Source organism: Triturus cristatus, chromosome 2_1, assembly GCF_964204655.1.
Source record: "Triturus cristatus chromosome 2_1, aTriCri1.1, whole genome shotgun sequence".
Taxonomy (NCBI): domain Eukaryota; kingdom Metazoa; phylum Chordata; class Amphibia; order Caudata; family Salamandridae; genus Triturus; species Triturus cristatus.
The window spans coordinates 119,622,674-119,644,551 of record NC_140581.1 but is presented as its reverse complement, the minus strand read 5'-3'; the positions used below and the strand labels follow the sequence as shown (position 1 = coordinate 119,644,551).

At 45.1% G+C, this 21,878-nt stretch overlaps 1 protein-coding gene across 9 annotated transcripts in view; it reads right to left on the bottom strand.

Moving 5' to 3' along the window:
* Nucleotides 1-14,049: 14,049 nt before the first annotated feature.
* Nucleotides 14,050-21,878, bottom strand: part of LOC146863858 (uncharacterized) — a 343,419-nt gene continuing 335,590 nt past the window's right edge. For 5 of the 9 annotated variants that reach the window (XR_014976576.1, XR_014976580.1, XM_085640690.1 and 2 more), the window contains one exon: nt 14,050-14,183. Coding sequence is in view for 4 of the 9 variants with exons in the window: in XM_085640690.1 (XP_085496816.1) it covers nt 14,081-14,183 (103 nt within the window). In the remaining 5 variants the exon portion in view is untranslated. The remainder of the gene's footprint in view (nt 14,184-21,878) is intronic. The other 4 variants (XM_085640691.1, XR_014976577.1, XR_014976578.1 and 1 more) reach the window with 4 other exon arrangements.

The window sequence follows — 21,878 nt, the reverse complement described above, 5'->3', positions numbered from 1 at the left end:
GCAATAGCAATTAGCAAAGCCAAAAGACCAAGTAACAAAGGGAGACCTGTTGGCTTTGACAATGCTTGTTAAAACTTATAACTCACCACTATGGTAGGCCCCAAAGGCTCAAAGGGCAGGGTGCATGGTATTTCAAAGGTAGAACATGTGGGTTCAAGTTTTACGTGTACAGACAGGGACGGACTCCTAAAGTCGTTCTTCACTCCTGTAAGGCTAGCGCTCTTATAGAATAACACTGGTTACCGTATTACACTTAATAGATACTTCAGTTTGAGATTGGATAGAAAATGGTGTTTAAAATCAAATGAATTGTAATTTAATTTAAAATCTTAATTAATGATAAAGTCGGATTTTAAGTTACTGTTCTAATAAGGGCACTTTTAGAAAGTTGCCATTTCTCTGCTGTAAACCAAACGCGCACAGTCCTGAGAGCTCCATTGTAAATATGGAGTGGGGGCCCCTTCATGTACCCTGAAGGGGGCCCCCCTCAACTATCGTTACGCCAGTGTGTCCAGGGTCATATGACTGTGAATGGCTCTCCTGTAGTACTTTGTGTATTGTTTCTAGATATTGAAACAAAATAGTCCCAGGTGTAGAAGGAGAGGGTTTTCCTGACAGGATGGCTCGGAGGAATTATGCCCTGCCCTGATTACACTTCAAAAGACTGTGCTTGCAGACATACAAAGGAACCTGACACCAGGCATGCCCTTACAATAGAGTCACTCTAGAGAGTTTGGAGCCAAACCCAGGTGAAGAACTGATCAGAATCAATTTTATAGGTAGTCCAGAGAATTCCCCACACAAAAACTGCGCCAGGTTTAAAAGTGAAATCTGCAGAAACTCTAATCAGAACAATCCTGCGATTATTATAGAAGTGCCTGCAAAAATTGTCACTCTAAAAAAATTAAGACCGATCCTCCTTTTATTGACTGCACTGTGCTGATCCAATAAAAGGAGGATGAGCAACAGGGTAGCAGGCAGGAGAGATTCTGTTATCTGCCTGTTAATCTCTTGACCATGCACAGGGCCCTCCTTCTGTGCTGACAGGCTGTACCCAGATCTCTGCTTACGTACCAGTCTCACCAGACCGCTACACCTTCACTGCCCTTTCGTGGGACCTGCTGCTCCTTGACTCTTAATCATTTTTTAAAATTTTTTGCAGTTTTTTATAGCGCAAACACGACTGTATTTGAACTCTTTACATGAGCACCAGTTACGTGATAAAACGTTATATTTGTTTGGTTCTTTAGGCAGTAGTGATTTTCCACAATCACAGGATGTTGTGCTGAATCTGGGACTCCAACCTGCTTCCCCAGTTTCAAAATCGGCAGCTCTGTCCATAATGCTGCATCCTCTTCTCTACACCCTCAACCCCTCCTGTGCCACCTTTGTCCTATGGCTGAAACACCATTCCTCCAGCAACCCCAGGACACTCATCACACCCATCTCCTCATCCCTACTGGTCCCCTACGCCAGAAGCTCTTGTGTACCCACAACTATATTCCACTCCCCCTGCTGCCCTGTGCTCCTTTGGAATACTAGTTGTCGGATGCCAGAGAGAGCAGAATTTTCAATTTTAGATTTGCACTTTCTGGCATCAGGCACCTTCCTGTTTCTCGGTGCAGTGCTGCTGGACACTCTGGGCCCGATTCACAGAACTTACTTAAGACAAAATCCTAAACTTACTACCATTTTGGTATTCACAGAAGGCACTTACTCATTTTGGTATTCACAGAAGGCACTTACTCATTGATAAGTAAGTGCCTTCTGTAAATACCAAAATGAGTGAGTGCCTTCTGTGAATACCAGAATGAGTAAGTGCCTTCTGTGAATACCAAAATGGTAGTAAGTTTAGGATTTTGTTTTAAGTTAATTCTGTGAATCGGGCCCTCTGCCAGGTCACAGACGTAATTTTTCAGTCTCCAATAGTGACAGACCAAAGACCGATGGTATTTCATTGTCAAGCACATGTTCTGTAAATGTGAAAATGCACTGCAAATTTTGGTATAGAGAATTTTGCTTTTTTTGCCACAAAATTTCCTATCCGATGATGTAAAATCCTGTGGGTCTATTAGGATGTTGGTCGGAAAATCACTCCGACTACCATGGTAGCGGGTATAGACCGCCCGCCAGGCATAACCGCCAGTCCAATTAGTATGCTCCGCAGTCGAAATCCAACCGCGATGGTACGATTGCGGCCTTTAACATTGTGGCGGTTGCTGCTGCCAGCAGCACCGCTGCGATGTCGAAAGGCGCATGTCCTGCATATCGCTGCACTGCGTGGCAGGCACTGCACAGTGCCTGACACCTGGTACAGGGATACCCAGTGCACCCACCCCCCCCCAACACATTGGGGGCCCGCAGTGGGCCCCCGAAGACATTCTCTGCATGCCTTTCTATGGTGGTTCCACCGCAGCGGAAAGGCTGGCTACCGCCGGCATCATAATCATGTTGACGGAGCCTGGCCCTGCACCGGACCCATTTTAGCGGTCCAGCTCCGCCCGCCAGGCAAGAGTGCGGACTGCTACCAGCGGAAAAGTGGCGGGTGGAATTTTCAAACGCGGACGGATGACCGCCGCCGGCCCAGCGGCCATCCGCTCGCCATCCTAATAGACCCCTTGTGTCTGAAAGCTTGTCTTGAACTCAAGCCCCCAGAAGTGCCTCTAAGGGTCATTTGGCTCACTGCCTGTTTGAGCTATCGAGACACAACAAGTTGCCTAGCTGACCAGTTCCAACTGGACCTGCCTGAGCCCTGCTACTGGCCTTTGATGGAGTGAGTCCTGATCCCCAAGAGGTGTCCCCCATGTCCTGGACCCTTGGCTGGCAGCAGAGTGTACTCTACGTGAAGGAAAAGTGTAGATACATACGTTTTGGGCACCTTAAAACTACGAAGTGACCTCTGTGCAGCGAGAATCGACCACCAGCGATGACCGCCAATGTGACGCTCGGGCTGGACCCGCTCTTCGCTCTACAGAGAATGTCTGCAACAACCACCAACATGAGACCTGCACTTCTCAGCGACAGCCTGAACAACTCTTTGCAGTACAAATATGGGCCGCAGACCCGGTTAAGTACCTCGGTATCTGGGTTCATCGCGACACTGACACCGTGATCAGAGAGAACTATGGCCCAGACTACAAAACTTTGGTGCAACAAGTGGACAGGTGGTCCCGTCTCCCGCTGTCCCTTGCAGACCGCATCGCAGTAATAAAAATGGTCATCCTCCCACGGTCGCTATATCTGTTTTGTAATATCCCGATTCAACTTACCAAGCAATTTTTTAAAACGGTGCAAGCCCAGCTTTGAGATTGGTATGGGGGGGCAAACAGCCCAGAATCAGCTGGCATACCCTAATGCTTTCTTATGATAAAGGGGGGTTTGCTGCTCCCGATTTCCAGGTGTATTATCTCTGTGCGCACGCCCAATACGCTTACTATTGGTTTAGGACGCATTATTATATTCCACACATTGCAGTAGAGGACGGTGATGCACACCCTGTCCCATTTGCGAGCGTCCTCACACACACTCATCAACATACGCGCACATAAAATCCCGTTATACGGTCCTGCTCTTCCCCTGGCTGGGCATGCGGCATTATCTGTCGCACTGGAATAAGGTTCCCGTGCAAGCTTTAAAGGAGGCTGGCATCAAGCATATGAGAGACCTTTTTCCTGGGGATAGCTACCTTACTGGGGATGACTTGGAATACATTTGAAATCCTACTCCACTGTTCCAGTACTCCTGCTTTCGCTTGAAGCGTGCGCTTAAGGATCACTACCCCGACTTCCCAGCTGAACGCGCTACACTTCAATCCCTCCAATTAATGTTAATCACCCCGTCCAGGAAAAACTGATGTTATGTTATGTTAAGGCGATTTTTAAAGCGCATGGTTACCCAAATGTGTCCTGGTGCTGATTACTTCTCCAAAGGTAAGGCCAGGGCAGGGAGAGTTATTTATCAAAAAGCCAAGTCTTCAGCTCCTTTTTGAAACTTAGCAGATTATTTGCATTTCTTAAATGAAAAGGCAACTTATTCCAGGGCTTTACAGCACCGAATGTGAAGCTTCGGCCGCCCCAAAGGGCTTTTTTTGTAGACGGGACTGCAGTCAATTTTGCTTCTGACGATCGGAGCATGCGTGTTGGGGTATACCATTGAAATTGTCTTTTAAGATGGTCCGGCTCCTCTCCATGCAGAGCTTTAAATACCATACATAGTGATTTAAACTGAACCCCATTCCCAACCGGGAGCCAGTGCAATTTGTTAACACATTTGGGGGTACCTGTAAGGAGTCTGCGGCATTTTGGAGCATCTGAAGCTTGTGCAACAGTTTTTGCTGTATATTTAAATATAGACTGTTGCAGTAGTCCAGCCTTGATAAAACCAAGGCCATTACCACGGTTTTACGACAGGCTAGCGGCAGAAGATTCAAGATTTTTTTCAGTGTTCTTAAGACGTACCCTGTTTTGGAGACTACCGCATTGACCTGGGCTCCCATAGAAAGTTTTACATCTAACAGGATCCCCAAATTTTTGACCTTCTCAGCTGGGGTAGGGAGAGACCCCAGTGAAGTCGGCCACCAAGAGGGAGTCCCAAAGTTAGGGTTGTTTCCAAACAACATCACCTCGGTTTTATTCGAGTTAAGCCTTAGGCAGTTGCCTGCCATCCAACGTCCTACTTCTGCCATGCATGACTGGAAGCGCCTATCCAATCCAGTTTCCTTGCCAGGTAGTAGTGATACCACAATTTGTGTGTCGTCTGCATACAAGGTGATCCCAAACCCATAGGCACTAATAACTGGAGCCAAGGTAGAGACGTATACATTGAAGAGGGTCGGGCTTAGAGACGACCCCTGCGGAACGCCACATGGTAATGAGAAGGATTTTGAATGAAATTTGCCAAGTGCAATTATCTGGCTTCTGTCGGAGAGAAATGAGTTAAGCAACTCCCAAGCTTTACCCTTCACACCGCATTTTCTTAAACGGTCCATCAAAATCCCGTGATGGACTGTATCGAATGCGGCTGAAAGATCTAGCAGGATCACGGCTGCCCTTCCTCCCTGATCCACTGCTACTCTAATTTCCTCTGTGGCTTTAATCAGGGCAGACTCAGTGCTGTGTCATTCCCTGAAGCCATATTGGGACGGATCGAGCTTATGGGTTTTCTTTAAGAAGAAACTAAGTTGTCTATTCATCGCCTTTTCTACCATCTTAGCGGGAAGAGGAAGGCGGGAGATAGGCCGAAAGTTATTCGGATCCTGAGGGTCAAGACTGGGCTTTTTTAACAGAGGTAGTATGGAGGCCATCTTCCATTGTCTAGGAAACTGACCACCTTCGTACATACCATTCAAAATGGGGGTAAGATACCGTGCAATAGGGACAGGCGCCATTTTGATAATTTACAAAGGGCATGGATCCAAAGGTGATCCAGATTTCGCACCTGTTAAGAGCTCCAATGTGTCTTGCACAGTTATTGGATTAAAAACCTGCATGGTCCCTTCCGGAGATTCTGAATCTTCCGATTCAGTATCTTCAGACGAGACATCCTTTAAGGGATCACAAAGGCTTGAAAATATATTTGTAACCTTTGTTCGAAAGAACGAAGCGATCTCATCACAGAGCTCCGGGCTGGACTGGATGGTAGATGGCCTAAGAGTGTCCAACTTGGAGACTGTGTGAAAGAGCTCTCTAGAGGAGTTCTTGGACGACTCTATTTGGGCTGCATAATATTTCTGTTTGGCCAGCCGTACCGTTTGCTTATAAATTTGCAAGCTAGATTTATATAAAACCTTCTCATCATCTCCACTCGCTCTTGAGGCTTGAGCCGAGAGCAGGATAGTGCTTTACTTCTGCGAATAGTATCGCCTGTTACGAGGTGACTGCACTCATTACCTGTGTTTTTTAACTTTTTTAATTATAATATCGCAAACTTGTCTTTTTTGCACATCAGTCCTAATGACTGTCAGTTTTTATCTATAAGGCCACTAGTAGTTAACTGATACCTTTGTAACTCACCCGAAGCCGTCCCAGTCCCGAACATGCGTTTCTTCCTGTGGAACGGGCTCCTCTGGGTCGCGGCGGCCATTTTGGTGGGAAGTCGGGTGGGCAGTCTAGTTGTGCTAGAAGCCTATTTCGGTGGCACTGGCGCGGTCGCGCAGCGTCCACTCGCTCTTGAGGCTTGAGCCGAGAGCAGGATAGCGCTTTACTTCTGTGAATAGTATTGCCTGTTAAGAGGTGACTGCACTCATTACCTGTGTTTTTTAACTTTTTTAATTATAAAATCGCACACTTTGCTTTTTTGCACATCAGTCCTAATGACTGTCAGTTTTTATCTATTAGGCCACTAGTAGTTAACTGATACCTTTGTAACTCACCCGAAGCCGTCCCAGTCCCGAACAGGTGTTTCTTCTTGTGGAACGGGCTCCTCTGGGTCGTGGCGGCCATTTTGGTGGGAAGTCGGGTGGGCGGTCTAGTTGTGCTAGAAGCCTATTTCAGTGGCACTGGCGCGGTCGCGCAGCGGGCGCGCGGAAGGCGCGGCCAAGGCAAGCCCGTCTGCGCCCGTCCGCGCTCGGACCGTGCTCAGTGCCAGTTACGCTGCCCGAACCCCCTCCCAACTGATCAGGACCTGGACTAGAGACCAATTGCTTGCCTTTTCACAGCCACACTGTGTCGCGCCTATGTGTTTTGCTCCGGATACTATACCGTTCATAGGCATACCGGGTTTCACTGTGGTTCCTGCATTTTTGAGTTATATAGATGCGTCAGGAAGGAGGTTATGACTCATGAAAGGGATGCGGAACGGCCTCGTGATGGTCCTGCACACAACCCGAGTCACGGTCAGCAGTTTAGGGCCGGTCTGATTAACTGCAGATCCCTCCCTAAACACGCTGCAGACATCTGGCTACTATTGGAGACTCATGACTGGGACTTACTGTTCTTGACAGAAACGTGGCTGCGAGAATGCTCTAACCCTGATATTTGCTTAGCGGTCCCTATGGGCTATAGGTTGATCAATGTAAACAGGGCGGACAATAGGTTAGGAGGAGGGCTTGCAATAATTCTAAGGGAAGACTGGGATATGACTCATATGAAAATTGAAGGCCTGGGACCTATTGAAGCCATGGCGTTTCATATCAAATTTTCCAACAGATCCTCGATGGGGGGACTACTGGTTTACAGACCCCCTAATACATCGGCCACTTATTGGCCAGCGCTATTCGACTGCATTGCTAACCTGTCCATTCGCTATTCTAACTTCACCGTTCTTGGTGATTTCAATGTCCATATGGACAATGCAAGCTGCCCTCTAGCTAACCAATTAGAAGACTCCCTAAACAGTTTGAATTTAGCGCAAAAAATATTTTCCCCCACCCACGCAGCTGGCCATACCTTAGACCTTCTCTTCACCAATGATCCCCTTCTTAAGGTGGAAGAGTTGTTACCCGTTATATGGTCTGACCATATGATGATCTTGTTTAGGTTGAGTCGGAAGTGTGAGAGCAACCTCAGTAGACCCGTGACAGAGAACAGGAGAAACTGGAAGAAAGTTACGCTTCAATCCATGAAAAATTAACTACACAATACCTCCCCCATATTGTCTGGGAATCCTAATTTGGATACCTCCCTCGTTAGTACATGGATTGTGACAGCCTTAGATAAATCGGCTCCGATTAGATCATGCAAGGTGTTTAGGAATAAACCATCAGCACCTTGGTTCAATACGGAGCTCCGCAGTGAAAAGAGTCGATGTAAGAGACTCGAGCGAGTCTGGAGAAAGAAATATGAACCCACTGCTAAAGAAGCATACAAGGCAGCCCTAAAAAAATTCCATGCACTAAAACGTAAGGTGATGAGAGACTATATGGCTAAACAAATTCTGAATGCGGACAATCCATCCAGAGAGATTTTCAGGATAGCAGAGGGCTTTCTGAAACCCCAGGCCCTAAAGAGTACGATTTCACCCTCTCTGAATCTCTGTGAGGAATTGGCCGCCTTTTTTCAGGATAAAATTTTGACCATCTATTCCACCTTTCCATCAACTGGAAATCGGGATCTGACACCGATCAGTACAGTAGACAACTGGACAACCTTTCGTAGATTTGAGAAGGCAGCCTCTCTGAAAGAACTTCTGAAAATCAAGTCTGGCTCTCCTCTAGATCCCTGCCCGGCCAGAATCTTTAAACTTTTAGCTCCTCTTCTTAATGATACCTTGAACTCGCTTTGGAATACCTCCTTGGAAACTGGTATCTTTCCATCTGAATCGAAAAAGGCACTGGTCCGACCCATTCTTAAAAAAGAGGATGCTGACCCTTCAGAACTAAAACATTTTAGGCCAATATCATTACTGCCAGCCCCTGCAAAAATCCTTGAAAAGAAAGTCCAGAGACAACTCTCAGACTTCCTTGAATCTAACAATCATTTACATGACTCGCAATCAGGATTTAGGGCTGGATATAGCACCGAAACTGCCCTCCTGGAAGTCGCTGAGTCTATCCGTGAAACCCTTGATCAAGGTAGCTGTGCAATGCTGGTACTGTTAGATCTATCGGCAGCGTTTGACACGGTCTCCCACAAGATCCTCCTAAATAGATTACTTCGGATAGGAGTGACGGGGATCGTGTTGAATTGGCTTCAGTCTTTCTTGGAAGGCAGGTCACAACAGTTGCTCTACACCCCCATGTTTCTAGCTCTAGATCTTTGGCGCAGGGGGTGCCACAGGGCTCGGCACTGAGTCCGACGCTTTTTAATGTCTTCCTTGCGCCCCTCGCTGCAATCATTGAGAAATGGGGTGTGCGAGTTGTCTCGTCTGCAGGCGACACACAACTGATTTTCTCTTTTATGGAACATGGTGACTCAGCTTTTATCAATTTTAAGCAATGCCTATTAAATATCTCCTCCTGGATGACTGAAAATTGTCTCAAATTGAATACTGATAAGACTGAGGTCCTATTTTTTAATCAACCTACTCCTCCACGGACGAAGCTGTGGTGGCCAGTAGAATTGAATCCGCCTCCGATACCGGTAACGGTGGCAAGGAACCTAGGGGTCAGGTTTGACTCGCAACTGTCTGGCAAGGCTCAAATCATGCATATTTCCTCCCAATGTTTTTGGAGACTGAAGGCACAACGAAGATTTTTACGTTTTCTCCCTATGAACTGCAGGAAGGCAGTGGTGTACGCCCTCATCACATCCCAACTTGACTACGCTAACAGTCTGTACATTGGCCTCCCGGACTACTTGATGAGAAGACTGCAGCGTATTCAAAACGCTGCGGCTAGGCTTCTGAGGAATGTGCCTTTACGGTATCACATTTCGCCTAATTTGCAAAACCTACACTGGTTGCCTGTAAGGAAAAGAGTGCAGTTTAAAGCCCCGTGTTGGCTCATAAAGCAACTAGAGGGATAGGTCCCCGCTATCTGAAACAGACACCGCAGAAATATCTTCCGCCAAGAACTCTTAGATCCTGCAATCAAAATCTTCTGATCACTCCACGGTTTAGAAAGACTAGGACAGGTGGACGTGCGTTCTCCGTGAAAACGGCGATGCTATGGAACACTACCTAATGATCTCAGACAGATTGATAAGGAACTTCCGTTTAGAAGGGCCCTGAAGACCTGGCTATTCAGGCTACCCTAGAGACTGCCGCAACCCTCTCTCCGCTCTATCTCTTGTGCCTGTAGGACGCTAGCGCCGGGACACTTCCGTTGGAAGTAGCTGTCGCGCTCTATAAATATTAATAATCATAATAATAATTATCGAGATACTCTTTCCTCCAATTACGCTCCAATCGTTTGCATGTACATTTTTGCCGTTTTATCTCCTCTGAGTACCAGGGGGCCGAAGGCAGAACTCTTTTAGGTGTGATAGATTTACGTGGGGCTAGTTCTTCGCAAGCCTGCGAAAGCCATCTCGTATATGAGGCTACTGCTTCTTCAGTACCAAGCGTTATATGGACTGCTGAAGAGGTCAGTACATCATGCAGGGTCCCCGCCTCCACCCTATTCCATGCTCTAATTTCAATCTGTTCTCTTGAATCTCTGCCATTAATCTTTTGAATCTTCAGCTTGAGATTAAACAGAGCCGCCGCATGTTCAGACCAAACCAGGGGCAGTAAACCCACAAAGGACAGACCTGGATAATTGGAAAAAACACCATCCAAGGTGTGGCTCGCTTGGTGAGAGGGTCCTCTAACATGCTGTGTAAGATCTGCAGCTTCCATCAGATCCATTAACCGAGCTGTCTCCAGGTCATTAGAGAGTTCCAAATAGAAATCACTGATAACTAAATTAATGAAATGGTGCGTTGGCCAGATAACAGTTTAGGGAGGTGGAACACGATAGTGACCCCCCGATCACTCCGAAAGAATGGGAACAGATTTGGATGTTAACAGGCCGTCTCACGCTGAATGGCAATCTGCGTATTATTCATTTTAAATTCATTCACCAAATGTATCGTACCCCTGTTAAACTATATAAAATAGGCCTCAGAGACTCTGATCAGTGTAAACGCTGTGGTCAATTCAATGCTGATTTTATCCATCTTGCTTGGCGGTGCGACCCTGTGTTTAAATATTGGGAAACAGTTGTTGCACGCCTACACACTATGACGGGCGTCTCTTTACAGTGCACGCCCACAAAGTGCCTCCCTGGCTACGTCCCCCAGTTAAAGGCCACCGTGGGTAGATTTGTTAGAGTGACCCTCTTGCTCGCCAAGAGGCGGATTATGTTCGCTTGGAAAAGTAAATTTGCTCCGAAAATTAATTAATGGATTAAAGACCTAGTATATTGCCGTGAATAGTTGGAACTATATGCTGAGGAACTGCCGGCAACATCCAGACCTACAGATATATGGGCCCCTCTAAGGGAATATTTGTTACTCCAGACTCATACTGTCCCTACGTGATGTTGGATGACAATCTGTAATACTGTGTTATAATGTTACCCAACATGCTTGGACTGCATTTACAGAGTGGGACCGCTCCAGTGCACTAATTGTATCATCTGATCTCCAATTGTACCTTTTAAGTTTTTTGTTACTATGGAATTAGTTTACACTGCTTGTTATCCAACTACGCTGTGTGATACTGAAAACTTCAATAAACTATTTTTTTTTTAAAACAGCTCTTTGCAGTACAGCAGCGACGTCCAGACCGCCCAATCAGCTCCTCAGTCCAACAACGACCTCCTCACCTGCCCCACCAAAGTGAACAGTAACTCCTTGTGCTAACTTGAGAAGTTAACTCTTCAGAGTAATGAACCTGGTCCTTGCATACGATCCGTAGTCCATCATGGTTGGCCTGAATTTGTGACTTTCCCCAGATCCAGCGTGACCAGTTAACCTCATGTGGCACTTTGTCTTTTTTGGCAAACGTAACATAACTCTTCAAAGCCTGTAAACTATTCCAAGTAACAAGTTATACAACTGAATTAATTTATCCTTGAATTGACATACAATAGACATCAGACTGTCAGTATGTGATTATATAAAGTAATGGAGTGGGGTAGACTGGTGCTGAGTGGAGTGGGGTTGATTGGTTTACATTGAGTGGACGGAGGTAGATTGGAGAGGAGTGATGGGGATAAATTGGAGTAGAGTAGATTGGAGTGGAGTAGAGTAGATAGGAGTAGAGTGGAGTGGGGTAGATTGGAGTGAAGTGGGGTAGACTGGGGGGAAGTGGGATAGATTGGGGTGAAATGGGGTCGATTGGAGTGTGGTAGATTGGGCTAGATTGTAGTAGAGTGGAGTGGGGTAGATTGGATCGTAGTGGAGTAGAATGTGGTAGATTGGAGTGGAGTGGGCTAGATTAGAGTTAGAGTGGATTTTGGTAGATTAGGGTAGAGTGGAGTGTACTAGAAAGGGGATAGATTGAAGTGGAGTGGGGTAGATTGGAGTGGGATTGGGTATACTGGAGTGGGGGAGATTGGGGTGAAGTGAGGTGAGGTAGTTTGGAATGGGGTAGATTGGGGTGGAGTGGGGTAGAATGGAGTAGGGTGGAATGGGGTGAATTTGGCTGGTTTGGGGTAGATTGGAGTGAGGTGGATTGGGGTAGATCGGAGTGGAGTGGGGTAGATTGGAGTGGGGTATACTGGAGTGGATTGGGGTAGATTAGAGCGGAGTGGGTAGATTTGAGTGGGGTGCAGTAGACAGATGCTGAGTGGAGTGGGTTAGATTGGAGTGGAATGGGGTTGATTGGGTTAGATTGAGTGGAGTACATTGGGGAGGAATGAAGTGGGGTTTATTGGAGTGGGGTGGGGTGGATTAGGGTAGATTGGGGTGAAGTGGGGTAAATTGAAGTGTGGTAGATAGAGGTAGATTGGAGTGGAGTGGGGTAGATTGGATCATAGTGGATTGGAATGGGGTCGATTGAAGTGAAGTGGGCTAGATTGTAGTTAGAGTGGAGTGAGGTAGATTGGGGTAGAGTGGACTGTGGTAGAATGGGGGTAGATTGGCGTGGAGAAGGGTAGATTAGAGTGGGGTTGGGTAGATTTAAGGTGGGTGGAATGGCGTGGATTGGCTTGGAATGGAGTGGAGTGAGGTAGATTGGAGTGGAGTGCTGTAGGTAGGAATAGATTGGAGTGGAGAGGGGTACGTGGTGTTGAGTGGAGGGGCATAGAGTAGAGTGGTGTGGCATGTCGTAGAGTGTCTTAGATGGAGGGGTGTAGAGTGGATTACCATGGAGTGGAGTGGCGTGACGTAGAGTGGAAGAGCATAAAGTGGCGCAGAGTGTTGTAGACTGGAGTTGTAAAATGGAATGGCATAGTGTGGAGTATGCATGTTGTAGTAGAACACTCCCATTACAGACAACACATTTTCAATTGAAATGTCCATTACATTTACCAGACATACAGTTTTACTGCGCATTAACGATAATGTGTGGAAATGTCATCACCTAGTGTGTTGATGTGTTTTGATCTATTTCAAATATTTGTACTCACCATACTTCAGAATTACAAAAAAACTGTACTTCGTTCCTACTTTCCAAATTCTGACATATTCGGAAAATATCAGCAGCTCATATTTGTTGTGTGCTAGAAAAAATAACATCCTCTCCTCTCACATAGCTAGTTAGCGGGATTGTCATAAATTCCCTTAGTTTGAAGTCAGAGTAAGAAAAGTAACCACCAATCGTCCTGAAAGACAGAGCCTGACATTTGACCTCTGTCTTTGAATGCAGAGCAAATGTGACAAGATTAGAACAAGATTTAAAGGCCCGTTTACAGAAAGCGAGCACTCTGAAGGATACTGTAAACAAAGGAGGGTCACAGGAGGGACGAACCCAAGCTGGACAGCGTAAAACAAACAAAGCCGCAAACAGAGAACAAGCAAATATGAGTTACACACCACAAAGATAATAGTAAGCAATGGGCAAAAAGCATTTTCAGGAAAGCTTTCAGAATACCCACAAGAAGCCGTAAGCAAACCAGACAACCAGCTGTCTGGAAGGCTTCAACTTAAAAAGGCAATACTGATAAAAAAAGATTTCGATGTGGAACCTTTGGCAGAACACTTAGATCTCAGGAAACAAAAGTGGACACTCCTCTGCTACGGTGGAGGAGCGTCACCCCAATGCTCATTGAGCAGTGCGAACAAAGAAAAAGATAATAGCAAGACGTTATTAAGATTGTATTTTTTTGTGCGACTCAAAGCTAGGTTAGGGTGGGGCGGGGCTAGGCTCGCCGCCGTCAGAGAAGGAGGGGATTTTTTCACTCTCTAAGTGCGCAAGACAGTCTTGGGCTGGCCAAACTGTCAAGTGCACTTAGCATGTTCTCCACCTAGCTGTGTTGCACAGCTGGATGGAGAACATGCCCAGGCTCACAGGCACTACCTGAGCGGCTCAACAGGCAGTTCAGACCAATCATGACACTGCCCATGCAGCATCGTGATTGGCTGGGAGAGTCTGGGAACCTGGTGCTTCCGGTGCAGCCAATATGAGACTGAGGACGGAGGTGAGGCAGCGGCGGTGTTGACAGGTATTTTTTTTTTTCACCCCTCCTGACTCACCATTCCTGTTCTGAGGCAACCGCCACTGAAAAAAAACCACCTCACACATGTGTGATGCTCACAACTGCCTTTAATTAAACTTTCTAACAGAGATGGTGCACAGACTCTGATACAAACTCAGGATCTATGATGTAGTAGTTTCTCTGAGGGGGCTTGACTTCCTTAAAGGTCCCTGTGTCCCAGCTTCTGCAAAAAAAGAAAAAAAACGTCATTCTTTTCTTTACACGTTTATGCATTTTGTACTCCAAATCAGACATGTCGGATAGTTTATGGGGCCTAGTCAACATTCTCTATCAGGGCCCCCAAAGACCGTTTTATAAATTAAATAACAAAAACATACTTGCTTCAAAATCTATAAATAAATGAGCACAGTGCCCTGAAAAATGACCCATCTGCCCTCCCCTTCTGATGTGTCTGTTTCAAATTCTTTTTATTTTAATGATAACTTACATTTGTTTTGTGTTAGTCTTCAATAGCATTTTCTTTTTTAAACAAACTTTATTGATTTTCTACAGAATCAGTACAAATAGAATAAATGCTCAATATAACGATTACAGTTTAGCATGTGCATATATATGTACAAAGTGATGGCCACGTTGGCAAACAGTCGTAACATATTGTGACCTCATTCAACCATACTGGTTCCAGGCCTTCTAGTACCTGGTACAGCGTTTATCATCATAACGTAACATGTCTTCACGCTATATCGTGTAATAATTGTACAATTTCCTAGATAATTATCTAATCAGTAAAGTAGATTTTATTAATTCCCCTCCCCCCTGCTGACGTGCCTCCACAAACTTATATCAATTCCGATAAGAAAAAAGGATTAGCCTAGGACCTAAATGTAAGCACACCCATATGACACAAGTACAGTCTAGATAGCAGGGAGTCGTATATACATCAGGCAGTCGAGAGCAGTGGAATCTCTGAACCCAGCGACTGGCCAACCTAGGCTATCCAGCGATGTCTGCTCTTTGGATAGGGTTTAGTGACTGGATAGATTGTCTCATATATAGACCTATGACGTAAGCGTGTCAGATGTTTTGAAAGTTTCCAGTAATGGGTCCCAGCACATTTCAATTGGTTCCTTTCTAAGTCCTCTTTTCTCCTCTCTAAGGCTCACCACACTCTCTGCCAGTCCCCACCTTTCCACTTTGTCTTCCCAACTAAGGGGCATATCATCAAGGTGGCGCAATAAAATTATCGCCGCTTTTGCATCTGTTTTCGGCCCTATCAGCAAGGTCAGGCTATCGCGTGAATCCTTGCCTTAGTGCCCTTTCTCTTAACGCCCAGCTTTGCATCTCTAATGAGATGCAAAGTGGGCGTACCTTGCCAAACTCATGTAGAGAATGTCGCTAAACGACATTTCTCCAATTAACAAGGAAATCGCTAACCTGCTTAGCGATAATAAAAGAAGCGCTAATCACGCTGTACGCCTGCTTTTAATCTGATTTAGCCATGTAATCCAATGGGAGGTGGATTACATGGCTAAATCCACCCTGCCCTATCAGCAAGGTATCGCCTGTCGCAGTGCGATTATCGCCGGTTTTCCAGCGATAATCGCAGTGTTTTGTAGCTAACGCTTGGATTTCTATCGCTTTGGAGATATGCGTTTCTGATAGCACGCTATCTCCACAATAGAATCCAGCGATAGCCGGCGATAATGATCCTAGTGCTAAGTGCGCTTAGCGATAATTATCGCCGGTTGGTGCTGATATTCCGCCAAGTAATGTGAGGTATCTTGGGGCTTTCCATCTTCGAGTAATACCTCATTTAGCAAGGAGTAAAGCTAAATCCGCAAATATGGCTTGCACTTTAAGTTCTTTACGTCTCTTGTATAGACCCAGTAAACTTGCCTCAACCTTAGACCATCCTAAGGCTCCTACCACCTCTTTTAAGATAGTTAGTATTCCCCCCAATAATTTTTCAAGGCGGGACAGTCCCAGAGCATATGCAATAAATTTGTGTCTTATTCAGGACATCTAGGATAGTGTGGTAGAATTGCAGGAAGGATGGTGTGTAATTTATGTGGTAAGCTCTCTGCATAATCATATATTGAATAAACTTGAAGTGGGCGTTGCGAGAGGGTCGTTTTGGATATTCCAGTATTCCCATTTGGCGTGGGTTCCAGCAAGGGGGGTGGGACGGTGTGTACGTATGCCCTGGTAGAACCAGCGCGTTAGTGAGTGTGCCTTAATTAGTTGGAATACCTAGTAGTGGCACATTTGGAGCATATGCAGGGAGAGCATTTGTGTATTTTAATGCCTGTTTCCAATATGTATATGCGGTTCTGAGAGGTGTACCTGCCGTATGTGGTAATGCTGTATGTGGTAATGTTCCACTCGGGGAAAGAAGTGTGTGTAGAATACCTTGAGCTAGCATTCGCTTCGAAAATGGACAACAAAGTCAATAGAATTCCTCATTAACTATGAAGATTGTGAAGATGCTTTCAGCATACCATCTAGCAAGTGACAAGGATCTCTTACAGGGAAACACTTCAGCTCAGGTATCGACTTTGACAGGTTACCATACAACTTTTTCATATATGTAGCTGAATTACTGCAAATGCAAATAATATCACTCCAATCTTAATGGAACTTGGTAGGAACTTTTTTAAGCAGCATTTCAAGTGGCACTGCGTTCCATGTTTACCAACGTCTGGTGTCCTGTTTTCACCATGATCTCAGATGCTTGGTGACAACATTCTTTTCACGTATACCTGCCACTACACCTTGCATTGACTGTTTAAAACCTAGGGCGTTTGGCAATCAATACTGACTCACTGGAAAAGGGGGCTGATGTAGCAAAGGATTTCACCCATTTTCTGTCTCTGCGTAAATGTGATGGTACATTTTGGGAAAGATTCTTATGAAACCAGCCATTTTACCAATCAGCGAAATCAAATGTAGCCAACATATCAAATATGATTTTATATTTCCTGTTTCTACACAGTTTATAAAATAACTAAATAAGACCTAAAACATGCTTCTAAACACTGCATCTTTAGACCAAAGATCACAAAACTGAAAAAAGTAGAAGGAAGAAGGGACAATATTTTAGTGACATCCCTAAACAGCAAAACTCAAGCAGAATAATGTTAGCCTAGTTTTTCTTGGTGCTGGCTTGTATAACAAAGTTACATTGTATTGGCCCCTTTAGGACAAAATAAAAATGACTCGTTCACTGATCTTTTCCTTTCTTTGAATGGCACTTAATTTGTGGTCGTGAAGGTGTTTTTTCAGTGTTTACAGGGTTTACACTGGTGATGGCTATTTTCCTTTCGGTGGGGTTTTATCCGTTATTATAGGTTTAGACCTAAAACCAGATAGCCTCAGCATGTTACAGGTTAACATATTATCTCATGATAATGCCCTCTGGAACTTTGAGATAAGATCAGCCGCCTCTGCGTTCAGTAGTGAGTTTGTGGCCACACACTAACCTATATACTGACTGACTGCAGTCTTTCACTGTAAGGAGTCATGTGCACCCTATACCTCTCAACAACTGTGCTGCCTTACCAGCACCTGCACGTGGGACTACTCTAAATTTGGGCAAAACAGTCCGGCACACAATGTGAGCAGACACTAAGGCTGTCATTACAAGTGGCCCAGAAAACAGCGAGAATTTTCCCCACAGGTTATTGGTAACTCTGGAGGGAGGGAAAATCCAGGACAAGAAAAGTGCGACCCTGAGGGTTTCCTAAGAAGGTAGGAATTACCGGGTGAATTGGTAACTCCAGATCTGAGTCCCTTGGTAATTTCTCATATACACTCCACGGATCTCATAATTCCGATGGGGCGGGAAACTGCCTGAGTAACTCAGGGAGCACTACACATTGCTTCACTATGTTTTAAATTGGCTCATTCACATGGGTTCTCCCCCATATGTAAGCATCCATGCAACCTTCAAATGTATATCAGGAAATAGGGGCATGCAGCTGGGTAATTAGGAATGCTAAAAGTACACCCGGTAAAAACTGTTGCACAGAAATTGAACTGTGCAGCCATTTGTACCAGCACTAACTTTTGTGAAGGACTTAACATCACAAGTAGAGATGCCAACAACATACACAAAATTACCATTTTCGGAGTTTCTATTGGATTACTGACATATTTTACACAGTTTACATTTAGGAGAAGTAATCATCATGGAAACCAAACTTTTCGTTCACATGGATGTTGACTGCCATGCAAATAATATGCATTGAAATATATGTAGTCTTGTCCCATATTTGTTTATTTTCGATATTCAAAAACCTAAATACATTTTACTGTTTGGAGGGGAGGGGCAAACAGCCCAGACTACATTATAAGGGTGTGCATTATACACACTCTGTAAAGTCCGTGCTTGTAGGGTTAATGGAAGTGTGAATTGTACAATTATATTGCTTTTCATTTTTCACTGACTTGGAAAACATTTTTCCTTGAGAACACACCTCCCTTCCTGTGCCTCCTGCACAAATATGGATCTTCTGTAGTTCTTTTTATATATTCATTGCATCACTCACCCCTATTTGAAGTAGGAATAACTTCAGAAGTGCAGCAAAAGGGATTAGCAATGTATGTGAATACTGCAAAGTTGCAACTTTGTTGGTGGTCATATGGGCAATGCCATCTCTCATGGCAGTTCTAGCTGTTAACATGCTCGCTTTCCACCACCTGGTGCCATCTGCATTGTGAAAATCTAAAGTTACTTAGGGGCATATGTACAAGGACTGAACACCACCAGGACGTCACTTTTTAAGACATTCTGATGGTATTAAGTCCATCGCCTTATTTACAAAGCTGTGGAAATGTGGATTTTCCTGATCAGTTATGTCCCCTATCTTGGACCCCAACGGTTCTATATGCATGTTACAAGTACATGTATGTTCCCTCCAGTTCCAGTTTCTAAGACGCAAACATATGTGTGTCTACCGTCAACATGTTCTCTGTCAGATCCGCCATCAATGGGCTGGATATTCGATTCCTAAGTATGAAAGGCCACCGACTTTATATGGCTAAGTTACTTCATTTTTACAGTTCAGGCGAGTAGGCCCGATTCTGTCCTCAAAGCCTTTCCCTGCTCTCTGCCTCTGACAGCTTCAGCTTGAGCTCGCATCTGTATCCATGAACTTTGTCCTACTCCCTGTGCAGCTAACGGTGCCTGCCTCGGCCAGTTTTCGCCTGTCTGCCAAGAAGTTGTATTTCACCTTCGAATTATCTATTTTGCTCTCCAGCCGATGCATTCCTGTCCAGTGATTTAGGTAAACATTTCCTTTAGCTCACAAGCAGAGGACTCAGCCTTTCCGTCCTCCTGCAAGTGATTCATAGCCCTGTTGCCATGGAAAGTTTTCTGCCCCTCGCATCTCATATAGACACTTAGACGCTTGTACACGCACACAGTCAGTATAGAATAGATTCTGTCCGAGAGTCCTTCCTTGTGGATAACATAGTTCTCTAAACATAGGATGTTAGATATGATTTGGGATTAGGTTGACTTGACCCCAGACTTCTCGTCTCCACATGTAGAGCTAAATGTCAAGTCCCCTTCACCCCCTAGTTGCACGTCAATTACACGTCATGCTGCCGCGCGCGCATCTATGCCAAGTATTATCTTATAGATCCACCTATGTCTGATAATTCTAACCAATCATGTTTCTTTTATTCCTTATTACGCCTAGTTTCGATTATGTCACTGTCACGTCACTTTTCTTATCAAATGTTACGCCTTCTACATTCGTTTCATTGTAATGTACTTATTATAAAAATACATGTCTGTTAATGAATTATTGTACTTCACTTCCTGAACCTTCGTGGTGACGGAACCTGAGGGCCGCGACTCGAGTCGGCCATTTTGAATGGAATAAAGCCCATTAGAAAACCTCTTATACCACGGATTCTGCCTCTTGTTATTTTGAGCTATTTACTTTATTTTAAGATTCCGCATGAAATTCAGTCCGGTAATATTTATTTTATTTACCACATAATGGCGCCCGAATAGGGACACTTTCTCATCTCACGCGCCGGCGGTGCGTTGCAGGCCCGGTCTCCTGCCACAGCTGGACGGACCATAAACGCGTACCAGCAGGATTTCCTGTAAGCTCCCTCCGGTCAAGCGGGGGCGACTGAGGCTGCGATCAACCCAGACGAGGCGGTGAGAAGTGCGAAGTATCCCGACCAGAGCCTAGCTGAGAGAGCAAGATCCGAGGTATACAGAGGCCCACCAGGTTTTCCGAAATCCCGACGTCCAGAGGGTCCGATGTCCGCAGTTATCGAGTCCTGTCCATTCTCTGAGGCCTTCCGTTTCAAGGAGCTACTCGGTGAGTACCATCGCCGGGGAGGCGTGTTGACGCGCACATAGGTTGTGCCGGTCAAGACGGATTTGGGTACACAAATCCGGTCTGCACTGTTTAGCAGTGTATATGTACTGTTTAGCAGTATATCAAGTATTCCGAAGTATTCAGTTATTGTCAAGAATTCAGCGTGGTGATTAGTTAAGCAGACTGTCATCATTGTCGATCATTGTTATAATGTTTAATGTTTAACGTTTAAAGTATTCAGAAAATGTCTTGCATATTGTGGTATGAATGACTGTTCATTGTTCACTGTTCATTATTGTGTTTCTCGTATTAAGTAAGTTCAAGAGTAAGTATCAGATCAGTTGTCAATATGCCGCTCTTCTCGAAGTTAAGACAGATTACTACCAGAAAAGGGGTGCTTGAAGAAGCAGTTCCTATTCCTCCTAGAGACACTCCAGGACATTTCATGTACCATAAACATGGCTTAGATGCCATATTGTTTCTTGATCTATGGGTAGATTATACCAAAGGATTACCGGAAAGTCAAAGGTGGCCCATAGCGGGAACCTGGGATGCAGAGTGCATCATGAAAGTGGAGGAAGAGTTATGGAAAAGAAAGGTCAGACAGTCACAGAAAGACGCTGTTGAGTTATGGCGTAAAGAATCTCATAGACGAACAGAAAAAGCACGTAGACAAGAAGAGAGGAGTAAAGAAAGTTCAAATAAAGTTCAAGAAAATCTATTAATTGAGGAAGGTATCCGAGTGAAATCAGAACAAGTGAATAGACAAAGAAATGCTCTTATGAATGGTATGTATCCCCTTCTAGCCGAAGGACTACCTAAGGCTGTTACGGAGGTGCCAAAAGACTTGCCACCCCCATTATTTCCAATTAAGGTACATCCAAAAGGGCATCCCAGAACCGCAGAAGATGTTTTTCTTTCCTCATATCTAGACGATGCAGCTCCCGAGTATGCTAACGCCACACCACATAAACCGTCTGGCGGAGGGGTTCAACGTCAGGATCAGGTATCTGTCCCCGTGCAACAGCAAGTCCCGATACAAGCTTCGGCAAGCACATCTGTTTCCGCATCTGTCTCCGCAGTCGACTCTACAGAGGTATCAACACCCATAGTTGCTGTGTCGCGTTCGACGAATCCATTCACACCCGACGCCCCAGATGGGGCCACGGGAGGTGCTAGCAGTACTTTTACACCACCTAGAATAAATAAACTTGTTTTTCAAGAGTCAGCACATTCACGTACACCTAAGTTCGTAAATGAACGTACGCTTAAGGAACTCCTTGTAAATTGTAGATATGACCCCGTGGTCGGTAAAGAGGACGAAATGGTCCTGGCATCATTACGTATCAGACGAGCCGCAGAGTATTTAGCAAGGTTACCAGGAATGACTACGCATCTGGATAACATATATCATTTTGTTCAAACAGGACGAGATCCAGGATGTATTAACAGAGCTATGGAATTCCAGAAAGTAGAAATACAGGGGGAACTGTTACGTTTCCTCATAAACTGTGTAATCAGAAATCAAGATCGTCCGGGGGTAGACCCGAATGCAATGCTTATTCTTACAAGATGGA